Source organism: Schistocerca gregaria, chromosome 6, assembly GCF_023897955.1.
Source record: "Schistocerca gregaria isolate iqSchGreg1 chromosome 6, iqSchGreg1.2, whole genome shotgun sequence".
NCBI lineage: Eukaryota > Metazoa > Arthropoda > Insecta > Orthoptera > Acrididae > Schistocerca > Schistocerca gregaria.
The window spans coordinates 319210246-319224879 of record NC_064925.1 but is presented as its reverse complement, the minus strand read 5'-3'; the positions used below and the strand labels follow the sequence as shown (position 1 = coordinate 319224879).

At 43.3% G+C, this 14634-nt stretch overlaps 1 protein-coding gene across 1 annotated transcript in view; it reads left to right on the top strand.

The window, feature by feature from the left end:
• LOC126278169 (phospholipase A1-like) overlaps nt 1-14634 on the top strand; it is a 286583-nt gene that overhangs the window by 249628 nt on the left and 22321 nt on the right. Inside the window, exon 5 of the mRNA XM_049978064.1 lies at nt 10869-11037. Coding sequence (XP_049834021.1) covers nt 10869-11037 — 169 coding nt within the window. The remainder of the gene's footprint in view (nt 1-10868; nt 11038-14634) is intronic.

Here is a 14634-nt window from a genome sequence, read left to right as displayed (position 1 = left end):
CTACTGATGAGTATGGCGAATTACAAGGTCCACCCCACTTGCTAATATTCCGAAACTTGGATGAACCGTGCACTTAAGACGACTTGGGTACAGCAAATAACAAAACTATTCAGGCTGGTAATTTGTGGACTAATTTTGAGATTTGAACATCTGGAACCCTTGGGGACACCATCTCATTACCACGTGATATAGTATTCCACCATGCATTTTCACTCTGCAGCGGAGTGTCCGGTGGTTTTAAACTTTCTACTAGATTAAAATTGTCTTCCGGGCCGGAATCCGAACCTGAGATCTTTGCCTTTTGCGGGTAAGTACTACACTGACTGAGCTACCTAAGCACAATTCACGTCCAGCCCACAGTACCTTACTTCCGACAATACGTCATCTCGTATCTTCCGAACTTCACAGAAGCTCTTCTACATATCTTGCGGGACTAGCACTTCTGGAAGAACGGATACTGAGGGGACATGTTTTAGCTACAGCCTGTAGGATTGTTCCCAGAATGGATTTTCATTCTGCAGCAAAGAGTAGGCTGATTTGAAAATTCTCGACAGATTAAAACTACGTATCAGATCAGGAATCGAATCTGGGACCTTTGCCTTTCACAGACAAGTGCGCAAGTACACAGAACTACAATAACACTACCCTAATAGAATGGGTAGACAAAAACCGCAAACAAAAAACACAATACGTTACTATTCGTAATACTGTATAGGAAAACTCTAGACTTTCAAATGATACTGAGGACAATGTGAGCTGTGGATCATGGGCCCTTTCGCCTTTTAACATAGACCCACTATTGTGGAACAAGCATTGTACTATGGGATGGACTTGAGCCGGCAAAATGGTTACATGATGCTTGACGGTAATGCGATCTTGCAGAGTTTCCAAGCCACTGAATCTCCACTATGTTTCACTTCTGAGATGAGAACTTGGCCAGAGGTTGGACACAGTGTGCAACAAGATTCATACGGCCGAATAACTTTCTTCTATTGCTTCATAGTTCGCATATTCGACACTTTCTCCTGTTACAGGCATTTGCATCACTGACGAGCGGCTTGGAATCTTACCAATTCCCTACTTGTGGAGTTCTCTTTCTGTTGTTTTGGTGCTGACGAGGTTCGCGAGTGCGAGATTCAGTTCTGCAGCGTTTACAGCTGCCGTCCTCTTCATTGACCGTCTATCATGAGCATTAACACACACTTTAGCAGATGACGTTTCTCCGGTTTCCCTTGTTGCTTTGTAAGTCTTCGATACGGCGCATCTTGAAACGCCAAACACTTCGGCTCACTTGGCTACAGAAGCACCCACCATACGAGCACCAACAATTTGCACACGTTCGAGTGACTTAGCTACATCTACACACTCACATACACACACACAATTCTCACGTACCTTACTGCTACATCTACATCTACGTGATTACTCTGCTATTCACAATAAAGTGCCTGGCAGAGGGTTCAATAAACCACCTTCAAGCTGTCTCTCTACCATGCCACTCTCGAACGGCACAAGGGAAAAACGAGCACTTAATTTTTTTCTGTGCGGTCCCTGATTTCTCTTATTTTATCGTGATTATCATTTCTCCCTATGTATGTGGGTGCCAAGAGAATGTTTTCGCAATCGGAGGAGAAACCTGGTGATTGAAATTTCATGAGAAGATCCCGTAGCAACGAAAAACGCCTTTGTTTTAATGATTGCCACTCCAATTCACGTATCATGTCCGTGACACTATCTCCCCTATTTCGCGATAATACAAAACGCGTTGCCCTTCTTTGTACTTTTCCGATGCCATCCGTCAGTCCCACCTGATGCGGATCCCACACCGCACAGTAATACTCCAGAAAAGGGCGAACGAACATAGTGTAAGCAGTCTCTTTAGTACACCTGTTGTACGTTCTAAGTGTTCTGTCAATGAATCGCAGTCTTTGGTTTGTTCTACTCGCAACATTATCTATGTTATCGTTCCAACTTAGGTTATTTGTAATTGTAATCCGTAAGTATTTAGTTGAATGTACAGCCTTAAGATTTGTGTAACTTATCACGTAATCAAAATTTAGCGGATTTCTTTTAGTACTCATGTGAATAACTTCACACTTTTCCTTATTCAGGGTCAATTGCCACTTTTCGCGCCATACAGATATCTTATCTAAATCATTTTACAATTCGTTTTGATCATCTGATGACTTTACAAGACGGTAAATGACAGCATCATCGGCAAACAATCTAAGACGGCTACTCAGATTGTCTCCTATGTCGTTAATATACATCCTCGGGGAACGCCGGATATTACTTCTGTTTGACTCGATGAGCTGCTACATAGCACACTCACAGCTACACAGAACAATGTCCTGAACAAGAGTGACACTCGCAACATGTTGAGGACACCGCACAGGTGTCGTTCGTGGTCAGACACAACATCTGTAGCCATGTAAAAGCATGCATTTCTCGTGGTGTTAGCACATTTTTGTACAACCCCTGTACAACCATTAGTAGCACACCAATACGACTCTTAACCATGTCATGCTGCCAAACCGTGGAACAGGTTTTGAGTGGTTGTGTATTTTCGCCGGGGATTGTGCAAGCGTGGGCTCTTAACCAACTGTAATTTAATTTTATTAGCATTATGGACTATACAATAGCAAATGGACATGCATAAGACAAAGCATACCATGTGTTCACGTTATGTTTTCCAAATGATTTAACACCTGACGAAATAACATAAAATTCAGGAAAATAGAAAATAAGCTCTCGTCCAACAGCAATAATAAAGCCTCAGGGCGACACCAATCAGAAAATTGTAATCTAATATACATATATTATCCAATAGAAATACTTTTCCCATTGAAATTAACCTAAGAAATGCGCACTCAACATCACCTGCAACAACACACCACTCAAGAAAGTAGCACAAGGACACCCCACTACGAACAGCCTCTTAAGCAAACACGGGTAGAAAATATGGACAGCACAAACAATCTACAGTGACACATTAACCAAGTATACATCACACAGTAAACCTCCCATTCTTTAAAGAATCAAACTCCCATGTATAATGTAGCTTCAAACGTCTGATAACTTTACAAGTAAGTTAATGTATTACATATTTGTCCTTAAACATCCGCAGTCATGTAAAAGCATGCGTTTTTCGCGACGTTTCCAAATTTTTTTCGAGCCCCTGTACAACAACTAGTACCACACCACGCAGCTCTTAACCACGTTCTGCTGCCAAATCGTGGTACAGGCTTTCAGTGCCTGTGCAGTTTCCCTGATGGTTGTGCAAGCTTGGGCTCTTAACTATTTATGTGTAAGCTTTGTTGGAAGTCACTGTGTGTCCTCATTATGAAACAATGGATGAATATAGTCCAGGTAAATTGCACATCATTACAAGAAAAAGCTTGCCTCGATCCGGCACACAATTTTAATCTGCCAGAAAGTTTCAAAACCAGCGCACACTCCGCTGCAGAGTGAAAATTTTATTCTGGAAACGTCATATCTTCTCACCCACATGTCGTAGAATGATGCTATTTTGCAGATACATTCAGTGATACATATAGATTGCTCGCAAAACGAGTTGCGAATAGAGTTAGTTGTAAAGAAGTAATAAAATGTTACCCCTGATGCTGAAGTTTATCTACATGATCAGCGAAAATTTACTGAGCGACAATCATTTTCCTTTTATCGTTTTGAGGGATGTTGGTGAGAAGAAGTTTTATACAGTGTGAAATTATGTGTAAGGCTTTTTAGAACTAGGGACTCTTCAAGCTGGTGGAGGCAGTGTAACGATGTGGGGCGTGTGCAGCTGGAGTGGTTTGGATCCCTGATACTTCTAGATACGACTCTGACAGGTGACGCGTACATAAGCATCCTGCGTGATCACCTGCATCGTTTCATGCCCATTGTGCATTCCGACGGACTTGGGCAATTCCAGCAGGACAGTGCGCCATCCCAAACGTCCAGAACTGCTACAGAGAGGCTCCAGGAACACTCTTCTGAGTTTAAATACTTCTGCTGGCCACCAAACTCCCCAGACATGAACATTATTGAGCGTATCGGGGACCCCTTGCTACGTGCTGTTCAGAAGAGATCCCTAGCCCCTCGTACTCTTACGGATGTATGGACAGCCCTGCAGGATTCGTGGTGTCAGTTACTTCCAGCACTACTTGAGACATTAATCAAGTCTATGACACGGTTTGTTGCGGCACTTCTGCGTGCTCGCGGGGAACCTACACGATATTATGCAGGTGTACCACTGTCTTTGACCCTTCAGTGTAGTATTGTTGTAGATTTTCACCCGTGTCAGCTTTCGTTACAACTTACGATACTCCCTGTAAAAAAAACTTAGCACATGGGTGCCTTTGGTGCCCCTCACAGCTTGGCGCCGGAAGCCGCCACTTGGCGTCGCTTTGGAATTGAAGGGACCCTGTACACTGTCTGATCAAAGGTATTCCGACACCTGTTAGTGGACACTGATGTTGGTGTGTCCACCCTAGCCCTTATGACGGCTTGAACCTTGCTGTGGACACTTTCCACCAGGTGTCTGAACGTCTGCGGAGGACAAGGGTCGAAACCAGAACACAGTGATGTTGGACGCGTCTGGAGCTAAAGAGGAGGACACAGCAAGTACCAAAACCCCATTTCCCAGAAATTTTGTTGAGTGGAAGAGGAACCAAAATAAGCGAATACCTGACCTAGCTTATCCATAGACATTCGACCATTCCTGAGAAAACGACCGCCAAAGTTTTTGACGTACTTTTGATGTCTTTTAGTACGTACTGAGCTCAACGGAACTGGTGACATCACGGCGTTCCACTTTTGCGTCCCGTGTTCGAAACCCGATTATTGTTTTCATTTTATTTTATTCTTTCATATGTTAACTCATTCCCGTAGAACATTACTACACGAATGTTTCGTATTAAGTTAGGATATACGAGTGCGTTATATTAAATGTAAAATTACAACTGGGTTTCACAATAACTCTCATACATTTAGTATATGATATATGTGTGTTTGGTATTATCAGGGGTTACATTCTTTTTAATTCTCATATTCTTATATTTCAATTCTTAGTTCTGATGTTTTATTCTTATGTTTATTCTTGGGGAAGATTTAATGCTTTTACTTGGAAGATACCGACCGTAGAAACATCCGAAACATAGAAATTCCGAACACCACGTGACAATGAATGAAGATACACTACAGGAATTTCATCGAAAACAATTTCAAATAATTTTTCCTTCCGTTTATTCTTTTTATTTCTTTTAATTCATTCGCCAGACTTACAGTTAGTAGACGGATAAGACAACTTTATTTCAATATACAGTGGAAAACATTCGTGTAGTAATCTCTTACAGACGTAGCTAGATAAATTAAAAATAAAAATAATAATCGGGTTTCAACGGAGAAATTACACGGCTAACCGGTTGCAAATGAGTTTTTAATATATTGACCTAGGTTTCAACACTTCTACATTGAGTCTGATGTTCATTGCAAGGTATACGTACCAAAGAGTGGAACGTTTTTAATTTTTGACTTGAGAATGTCTGCTCGGAGCTTTGACTATTGTCTTCTCGCAATGTTTGTTAAAATTTCATTCTGAGGAAGACATCCTTAGAGATGGGGAAACCTAGATCACTGTATAAAAAAATCATTTACAACCATTTGGCTATGTAATTTCTCCGGTGAAAGTTATACACGCTTGCTGAAAGACAGACATGTTCAAAACAGTAAAAAAGAAAAAAACTATGGCGCAAAAGTGTGAAGGCGCAACGCTTGTCATTGCTTCACTGCCTAAGTCGAAGTTTTTAGTCGCTAAAAGACACATATCTCGATAACTTTGACCATCATTTTCTCAGAAAGATTCAAGTTTCTTCGGATATGCCGACACTCGTGTTCGCTTATTTTGATCCCTCTTCCACCAAGCGAAGTTTCTTGGAAATCAGATTACGGAATTTGCCGTGTTGTCCTCGCAGGTCGACGCTCTACCTCATCCGTGGTGTTCAAGTTGGGACTCTGGGCAGGCTAGTCCATTACAGGAATGTTGTTGTTCAGAAACCATTCCTTCACAGATGCTGCTTTATGACAGAGTGCATTGTGATACTAATAAGTCATCGTCTCCGAACTGTTCCTTCACTGTACACAGTACAGAATACTGTAAAAAGTGTTCATGTCCTTCCTCATTTGTCGTTTTCTTACACGCAATAAAGGGATCACACCCTAATAAGGAAAATACCACCTTACATATCGTAACACCACTTCTGGTATTCACCGTGCAACATACTAGAAAAGAAGACACAAGTATGCGATAATTTATTCTCTTCCACTTGGTCCTGTAATGGCAGCTCATTAAAATACCACAGCGTGGAAGCATATAGCCCATATCGTGCGTAGAAGAACCGGATAACGTAGATTTTTTTCTTTCATTGCCCTCCCGTGTGTATGTTAAGCATAGAAAATTGATTTTCTTCCTAACCTCTTCGTGCGTAATAATACAGGGATGGAAAAATCAGAAACCACTAACATTTTGTTGATTACCACAGGGTATAGCTTGATTCGTCACCTCAAACACTAGTTCCAAGTCATCCAGTGTCCAGTAGCGTCCCTGTTTTCACCACCTCAAGCAATGACTGCAGAAATGTGTGGTTTAAGAGGAGCTGCTGGACCACTGTACCCCATTATTTGTAACTCCCTACGCATAGTCAGTGTGCTACCGGGATTTCTGATGGCACTTTGGAACTCACTGGTGATTTTTTCCATATTTTCAAGTGATTTTTTATAACTACCCTTTGTAATGCTTGATAGCCCTGTCCGTCACTACATGATATCTACCTGGTCTCTGTTTAGCCATGGTTGTTCCTCCTCTTTTCCACTCCATAATCACATCACCAACAGCCGATGTGAGCTGTTTTAGAAGGGTTGAAATGTCCCTGATGGATTTTTTACTCGGGTGACATCCAATGACTAGCCTACGTTCGGAGTCACTGAGCTCTACTGACTGACCCTTTCTGCTGTCACTCCTCCTCTACTGACAACACAACACTTCCCGCCTGCTTACATACTGGCGGGTCCGCCTCTCGTGACATCTAGTGGTCAATTCCACATTATGTAGGAGTGTCCGGATACTCTTGATCATATGAATAGTACACGAGAGTGGTTTGAAAAGTTCTCAGAACAGAATAGAAAAAGGTACTTACATCACTGAAACTTTTTTTATTTTTCAATGTAGTCTCAAAAAATGGTTCAAATGGCTCTGAGCACTATGGGACTTAACATCTGTGGTCATCAGTCCCCTAGAGCTTAGAACTACTTAAACCTAACTAACCTAAGGACATCACACACATCCATGCCCGAGGCAGGATTCGAACCTGCGACCGTAGCAGTCGCGCGGTTCCGGACTGCGCGCCTAGAACCGCGAGACCACTGCGGCTGGCAATGTAATCTCTTTGTAGATTAATGCACTTGGTCCAAAAATGTTCCAGTGCCTTGATCCCATCTCGAAAATGAGTTTCCTCCAGGCCTGCAAAATAGTTGTCAACTCCAGCTATCAATTCTTCGCTTGAAGTAAATCTTCGTCCACCAAGAAAAATTCTCAGTTTTGGGAAGAGGTGGAAGTCTGACGGAGACGTATCAGGTGAATAAGGCGAGTGTGGCAACAATTAATACCTTAGTTCTTGTAATTCTGTCATGGCGACGACACATGTGTGCGGGCGCGCATTGTCTTGATGGAAGATGACTTTCTCCCTTGCTAAACCTGGCCTTTTTTCGCGAATCTTTTGTTGGAATTTGGCCTGGAGGTTAGGATAGTATTCTCCAGTAATTGTTTACCCATTGGGGAGATAATCTACAACCAGAATCCCCTTCACATCCCAGAACACTGATGCCTTGACCTTTCCCGCCGAAGGAATTGTCTTTGCTTTCTTTGGTGGCAGAGAATCAGCATGTTTCCTCTGCTTTGACTGTTATTTTGTCTCTGGGGTATAATAGTGCACCCAAGTTTCATCTGTGGTCACAAACCGGCGCAAAAAATCTTGTTCGTTTCTCCTAAAACCGGCCAAACATTGTTCCAATATGTCAATTCCCCTTGCGTTTTTGATCCAGCGTCAAGAGTCGCGGCACCCATCTTGCAGATAATTTTTCTCATTTCTAAGTCTTTAGTCAAAATGCGACATATCCTTTCAGATGACATCTGGCAAGCGTGAACGATTTCACGCACTTTCAATCGGTGATCCTCCGTGACCATTTTGCGCACTTTTGCAATGATTTCTGGAGTTGTGACACATCTTGGCCGACCACTGCGTGGATCATCATCTAAGCTCTCCCGACCAAATTTAAATTCGTTTGTCCACTTGTCAACAGTTCAATATGAAGGAGCAGAGTCGACCAGTGTGTCCTTTGCTTTCATACCTTTCTTTATGGAGTGCTTAATCACTGCTCGAATCTCGATTTTTTCCATCTTCGCTAACCATTACCTGGGAGCAACAGAGCCACGTTATCACCACAGCTCTCTTCCAAGAGCACTGATGTGGCACGTGTTTACAGGCAACAGTTCAATGAATATCTCGTGAACAACTCGTTGCGCTAGCTCTGACCTCTCTTGGAGATTCCGAGAACTTTTCAAACCACCCTCGTAGAACAGCGTGAGAGAGTCTTGAAGCAACTCTCTCTCTCTCTCTTCTCAGTGATCACAGGCCCTGTAGACCATGCGCTGCATCAACGACCTGCTTCCACCACCTTCTATGTCTCGCAGTCTCTCTCCACCCTGCGGAAATTCCTAATGCTGTGATGTCGTTCTCTATGTCATCTTTCCACCTTGTGCTAGGTCGGCCCAATGGTCTTGTTGCCTGGAGAGTTCCTTCAAATCCGTTCTTGGTAATCCTGTTGTTTTCCATTCTGGCCACATGTCCAGCCCATTGCAGTCTCCTACTTTTTAATCTCTGGGTGATAGTGGGTTGCTTCATTAACTGATAAATTTTATTGTTCTTTCGAATTATCCATACTCCATTCTCCAACACAGGTCCCCAGATTTTTCTAATTACTTTTCTTTCAAAAACGTTCAATTTTTCTCTTTCATTCTTTGTAAGCATCCAGCTTCCTGAACCGTAGAGTACTATGGGGCAGATAATAGTGTTGTATATCTTCATCTTTGTGGTGATTGACAAAGCTTTACTTTTGAGTGGGTTGATTAGTGAGTACAGACATCTTGACCCTGAGGCTATTCTTTCATTTATATCCATTGTTATGATATTTTTACTGTTGAAATGTGATCCAAGGTATTTAAACTGGAGAACTTTTCTGAATTTAGAATGTTGGTCAATTTCAAAGTAAGGATTTGGGTTTATGACTCGACCTATTTCCATATATTCGGTTTTCTCTTGGTTAATCAAAAGCCCGATTTTACTGACACTGTGCCTGAGAGATCTGTACATGTCTTTCATTTCTTCTTCAGTTTCACTCAGCAACTCTATATAATCTGCGTAAGCCAAGAGTTTTACTTCACTGTGTTCGAATCGGAGACCATTGTACAGACGTAAATTTCTCTAATGCAAGGTTGAAGAGGACACATGAAAGAGTGGCTCCCTGTCGTAAGCCTGTTTTAATTGGAAAGGAGTTGGATATGGATCCTCTGAACATCACTGCTGCCTGGGAGCCATCCACGCACAGTTGTATCATCCTAATGGTTTTACTGGGTATACTAAATTCTCGTAAAGTGTTGTAGAGGCTACTTCTGTGGATGCTGTCGTAGGCTCGCTGGAAGTCAATGAAGAGACAGTGGATGTTTTTGTTAAATTCCCAGTATTTCTCAAAGAACTGTCGCATAGTAAACGAGTTATCAGTTGTGGAGCGGTTTGTTCGAAATCCAGCCTGGCAATCTTGAATAATGTTTTCCACGTAAGGTTTAAGTTTTTCCAGAATGGTCATTGACAGGATTTTGTATGTTATGTTCAGCAAACTGATTCCTCCTGAAACATCCCCTTAGAAAAATTTATGAATGACTGTGCTGATAAACCTCTTACATTATTTGATTTTCAAACAGCTGAGCAGAACTGAATGCACTCAGACATTTCGCTCTTTACCTATTCTGATCAACACTAAACTGACACAATATTTTTAGCGTAACGCAATCTGACTTTGAATAATCCCTACAAAAGAATGGCCCTGACTAACATTAACCTATACCTTTCATGAATCACTTACCTCACAAAAATCTTCGTTACTCGAACTACTGCAATACAGCGAGTGCCACTACTGCCAGCTAAATAAAAGATTCTAACTACTGAAGTCACTAACTACTGATAGGCATAGTTAGCAAATTAAAGATTTTGTTAGAGAACAAACAATAGATTTACCTTAAAGTGTTCAAAAGTCATAATATATATATATCAGTTCATGACATCCAGTCTTACAAATTTACTGTCTCTGATGGACACACATCCACATCCGCTCTCAAAACTCCGCCATCTCTCTCCCCACATCCACCACTGCTGGCGGCTCACCTCCAACTGCGCAACGCTACGCGCTGTTGACATCCAGCTGCCCAACACTACAATAGAAAACAACAATGCAAACCAGCCACAGACTGCACACAGCAGAGCCAGTGATTTTCATACAGAGCGCTACGTGGCATTACCAATAAAAAAAACCTAAACAGCCTACTTACACTCTGTAATTTCCAAATTCCATTCTGTTTCCTTTCTTGTGTGTGGGACAAATTGCAGTTTTCCAATCCTCAGGCAGCGTTTCAGTTTTCCAGATCATTGTGGAAAGGTTATAAATTTCTTCGTACAGTTTGCGTGAAGCAACTACAGAAACAAATACAACATGTCTAGGGCACTCTGCGGCGCTCACGTGTGGTGTGTGCGTGTTGGCAGGGCGGGCGCGCTGCAGCCACTTCCAGAGCGCGTGCTACTTCGCTGAGGCGGTGGCCGCCAAGGAGCCGATCCTCGGCTACCCCTGCTCGGCCTCCTGCCCAAAGCGCGGTCGCGCCCTCGGCCTGCTGCCCGGACCACCCGTCTCCATGGGCGCCGACACTCCTGACGGGTATGTAAGCCCACACAACAGGTATTTCTCATGCGGCCATTTCGTATTATTACACTGACGAGAATGGATCACTAAACACCAGTGTGAAATTTATCAAATTTGGTGTAGATGTTCGTCACGTTGCGAGTGCTAGATGATCAAACTCTCATTCTGTGGTGTGTGTACTGTAAGCCCTTCGGTACACACACCATCAGATTATTTGACTCGTCGCTCTAACGAAGTAGGCGAGTGTCAGCAATATGTCTCGTGGTCTTATCGTGGCGTGTTTATCTTCTGCCGTTAGGTCAGACGATAAAAATACCACGTGCACGCTTAGGGTAGCAGATTGACGGTGACCAACTTCAAACAGAACTTGATTAATTTTCACACACATGTATTAAAATAGTAACAAGCATAAACCTTACGAAACTTGATTCTGGATGCTATTTACAATTGACAATCTGAAGTTCCTTTGGACTTGGTGCATTAATCTTATTCTCACATATATCTGATACTTTACAAAGTGTCTATACGTTTCTCTTCATGGCGATGCACAGGAATATGGTAATCTTATTAGGCGCAGACGGAAACATAACTATAGACTGGTACAAACTAAAGCGGATAAATGCAGATTGGTACAGACTGATGCAGACTGGTACAGACAAAATGCAGACTGATTAATCGGAGGTCTGTACACTCGTTATAATACCTTGAGCGTTCAGGTATCACTGCGCAAGTGTGATCCGTGAGGAGAAAGGGTTCTACGTTAGCAGCGATCTTATTGGCTGCGTTACATATTAATACGCGGATCGGCGGAAGCAGAATTTGGTCTGTCTCTAAGGCAGCGCCATCTCGTAGTGTGGAGACGGAGGAGCACTGCGCCTGCGCTGTTGTGCTTAGCGGGGCGCTCTCTAGTGGGAAAGTTGTGTACGCGCTGACTACACGGAACTATGTACGCAACACATTCCATTTGGAACTAATGTGCATCACCAACATCACGTTGTTCTGCAACACCCACTGGCTCGAATACACTCTCATAATGTTTGTGGAATGGAAACAAAGCACCGCAGAATGTCATCTGGAGGAGTTTCTTGCCATACCTGAAACACATGAAGGTTTCTTACTGGAGACTGATATGAAATCATACATGTTCCCATTGCATCCCAGACAAGCTTTATGGGTGATAATCCAGGAAACCAGACAGACCATTGAAGAATCCCTACGTTATTCAAGACATTTGTGGCGTGCACTGCAGTGGTGTTAGAATACGCTATTTGCTACCCTGTGTGAATTGGCCTACCCTTTACTTATTCTTACATTTATTATATTAATCGCATTTCACATAGTTTTTGGTTGCAATTGAACAAGTGTAAGGGGTGCCGCTTACATCAGAAACATAGGTGGCAGCTGAACTTTACTGTTTGGGTAAACCGACCCATGCACTCCTTCATCAACAGTAGGGATCCATGCTTAATGACGGTGCTAAAACCATAAAAGTTACTAAAATTTTAATACTGTTTATTTATCCTTGAAACAGGTAGGTGGTCCCTAGTCATTCTTACACGGTTCCACATCACTCATTCTGTCTAGCCACAACGAAAGATTCACCAAGTTATTTATGCTCTGAAAGATTTAATTATCTCTCATCATCCTCAACGAGTTACATGACTTTTTCTGTTACCCAGTTATACCGACGGTCATCCTTACTCTATTTAAATTCCTATGAGGCATCAACGGCTGCCACTAGTGTATTACTTCACGATCTTATTTTACTGCTTATAACTTTCGCTGCTTCACTTATAAATTCACAAAAATACTCATATCCCCTATCCTCGTAATTACAAAAAAATGGTTCAAATGGCTCTGAGCACTATGGGACTTAACATCTGTGGTCATCAGTCTCCTAGAACTTAGAACTACTTAAACCTAACTAACCTAAGAGCATCACCACATCCATGCCTGAGGCAGAATTCGAACCTGCGATTGTAGCAGTCGCGCGGTTCCTGACTGAGAGCCTAGAACCGCTCGACCACCGCGGCCGGCTCGTAATTTCAAGTGAACTAATATTTCCTCAAAGATATTAATTCGTTAGACGTCTAGACCGCATCCCGACCGTCGCCTTCGGCCGCTCCCAACCATTGAATTGTATATCTGTGATATTTTCATCATAAGAATAATCGTGATCTAAACATTACGGCAGGTATTCTTTGCATTTGCTTGAATCTCATTGGGTTTCGTTTCACGTGTGAGGAAGCCAAGTTGTGACCAGTACACTCAAGTACGATCACAAGAATACGTTTTATGCTGTGTTACACGCACATAGAATGAGCGATAATGTGTGGGACAACAGCTTTACCGGCACATTAAACTGGGAGAGCACTGACCAACCAGCGGTCCAACTAGCCTGCAATAATGTGCGCAGTTGCAATTCAAACGTAAAAACAGACAAGCAAAGAAACAATATAGTTTCGAATTTTTTAAGAGAATGAAATAGTATTTGGCAAAACTCTGTGGTTATCATGGAAGATTAGTTGAGAGATATCACACTTAATATTCAATACACATTTATTGGTCACTCGTACATACAACAAAGAATGGCTGTTACACAACTGCGTGCTGAAAGTTCACTCAACAACAACTAGTCCAAAGAAGGAAGTTCCAAAGATAGGGCACTCTGCACCCGCCAGAGACGCCACAGAGACCCCCCCTCCCTCCCCCGCCCCCCGATAATGCAGAGCACGGCAGAGAGAAGCCTCACGAGATGAAGTCGTAATCTTGGTGCCAATGTGGCGGGTGTAGGCGGCGACTGGCGCGGGAAGTGGGGTCAGCAGTGTCTGTGGTGCTGCAGTGTGGTGGTTCCAATGACTGCACGTGAGAGGTGACGACATGTGGAGACAAATCAGTCGAAGGCAGGACCACTGTTTCGGAAGGAAGATCGACGTTGAGGAACCATACCAGTTTAAGTCTATTAACTGAAACTGTCTGTGGCCGTCCATGGAGGTGGATGACGAATGTGTTGGTATCACAATGTAGAACACGGTGAGGGCCCAAATAGGGCGGCTGAAAGGCTGCCCACACAGCAGCGGCCTGCAGCATAACAAAGTCGCATATAGCTATGTGCTTGTGCACGAACATAGGGGCGGGGGGGGGGGGGGGGGAGGGTGGTGGTGTGGAGGTGGGGCAGGGGGTTGTAGAGGTGTCCAACATGCATGAGGACACCCTCGATCAGGGTGGAGAGAGTGTCGGATGCAGTGGAATGTGAATCCTTGATGAACTTGGTGGGGAGAAGGAGAGGCTTGCCATACAGAACCTTGGCGAGCAAGGCATTAAAATCTTCTTTATGAGCTGAACGAATACCCTGCAGGACCCACAGGAGGGTTTCTGACCATAGGCCTCCATGGCATATTAGGGCAGCCTTGAGTGTGAGCTGTCACCGGTCAGCGAGGCCATTTGCCTGCGGGTGGTAATCTGTGGTGTGAAACTTGGCGATGCCGCAGAGTTCACAGAGTCGTGCAAAGAGGGCAGACTCAAATTGGCGTCCCTGGTTGGTGGTCAGAGGTAAGGGACAGCTGCAGCGAGCAACCCACGCCAGGACGAAGGAACAGGCGACGGTCTTGG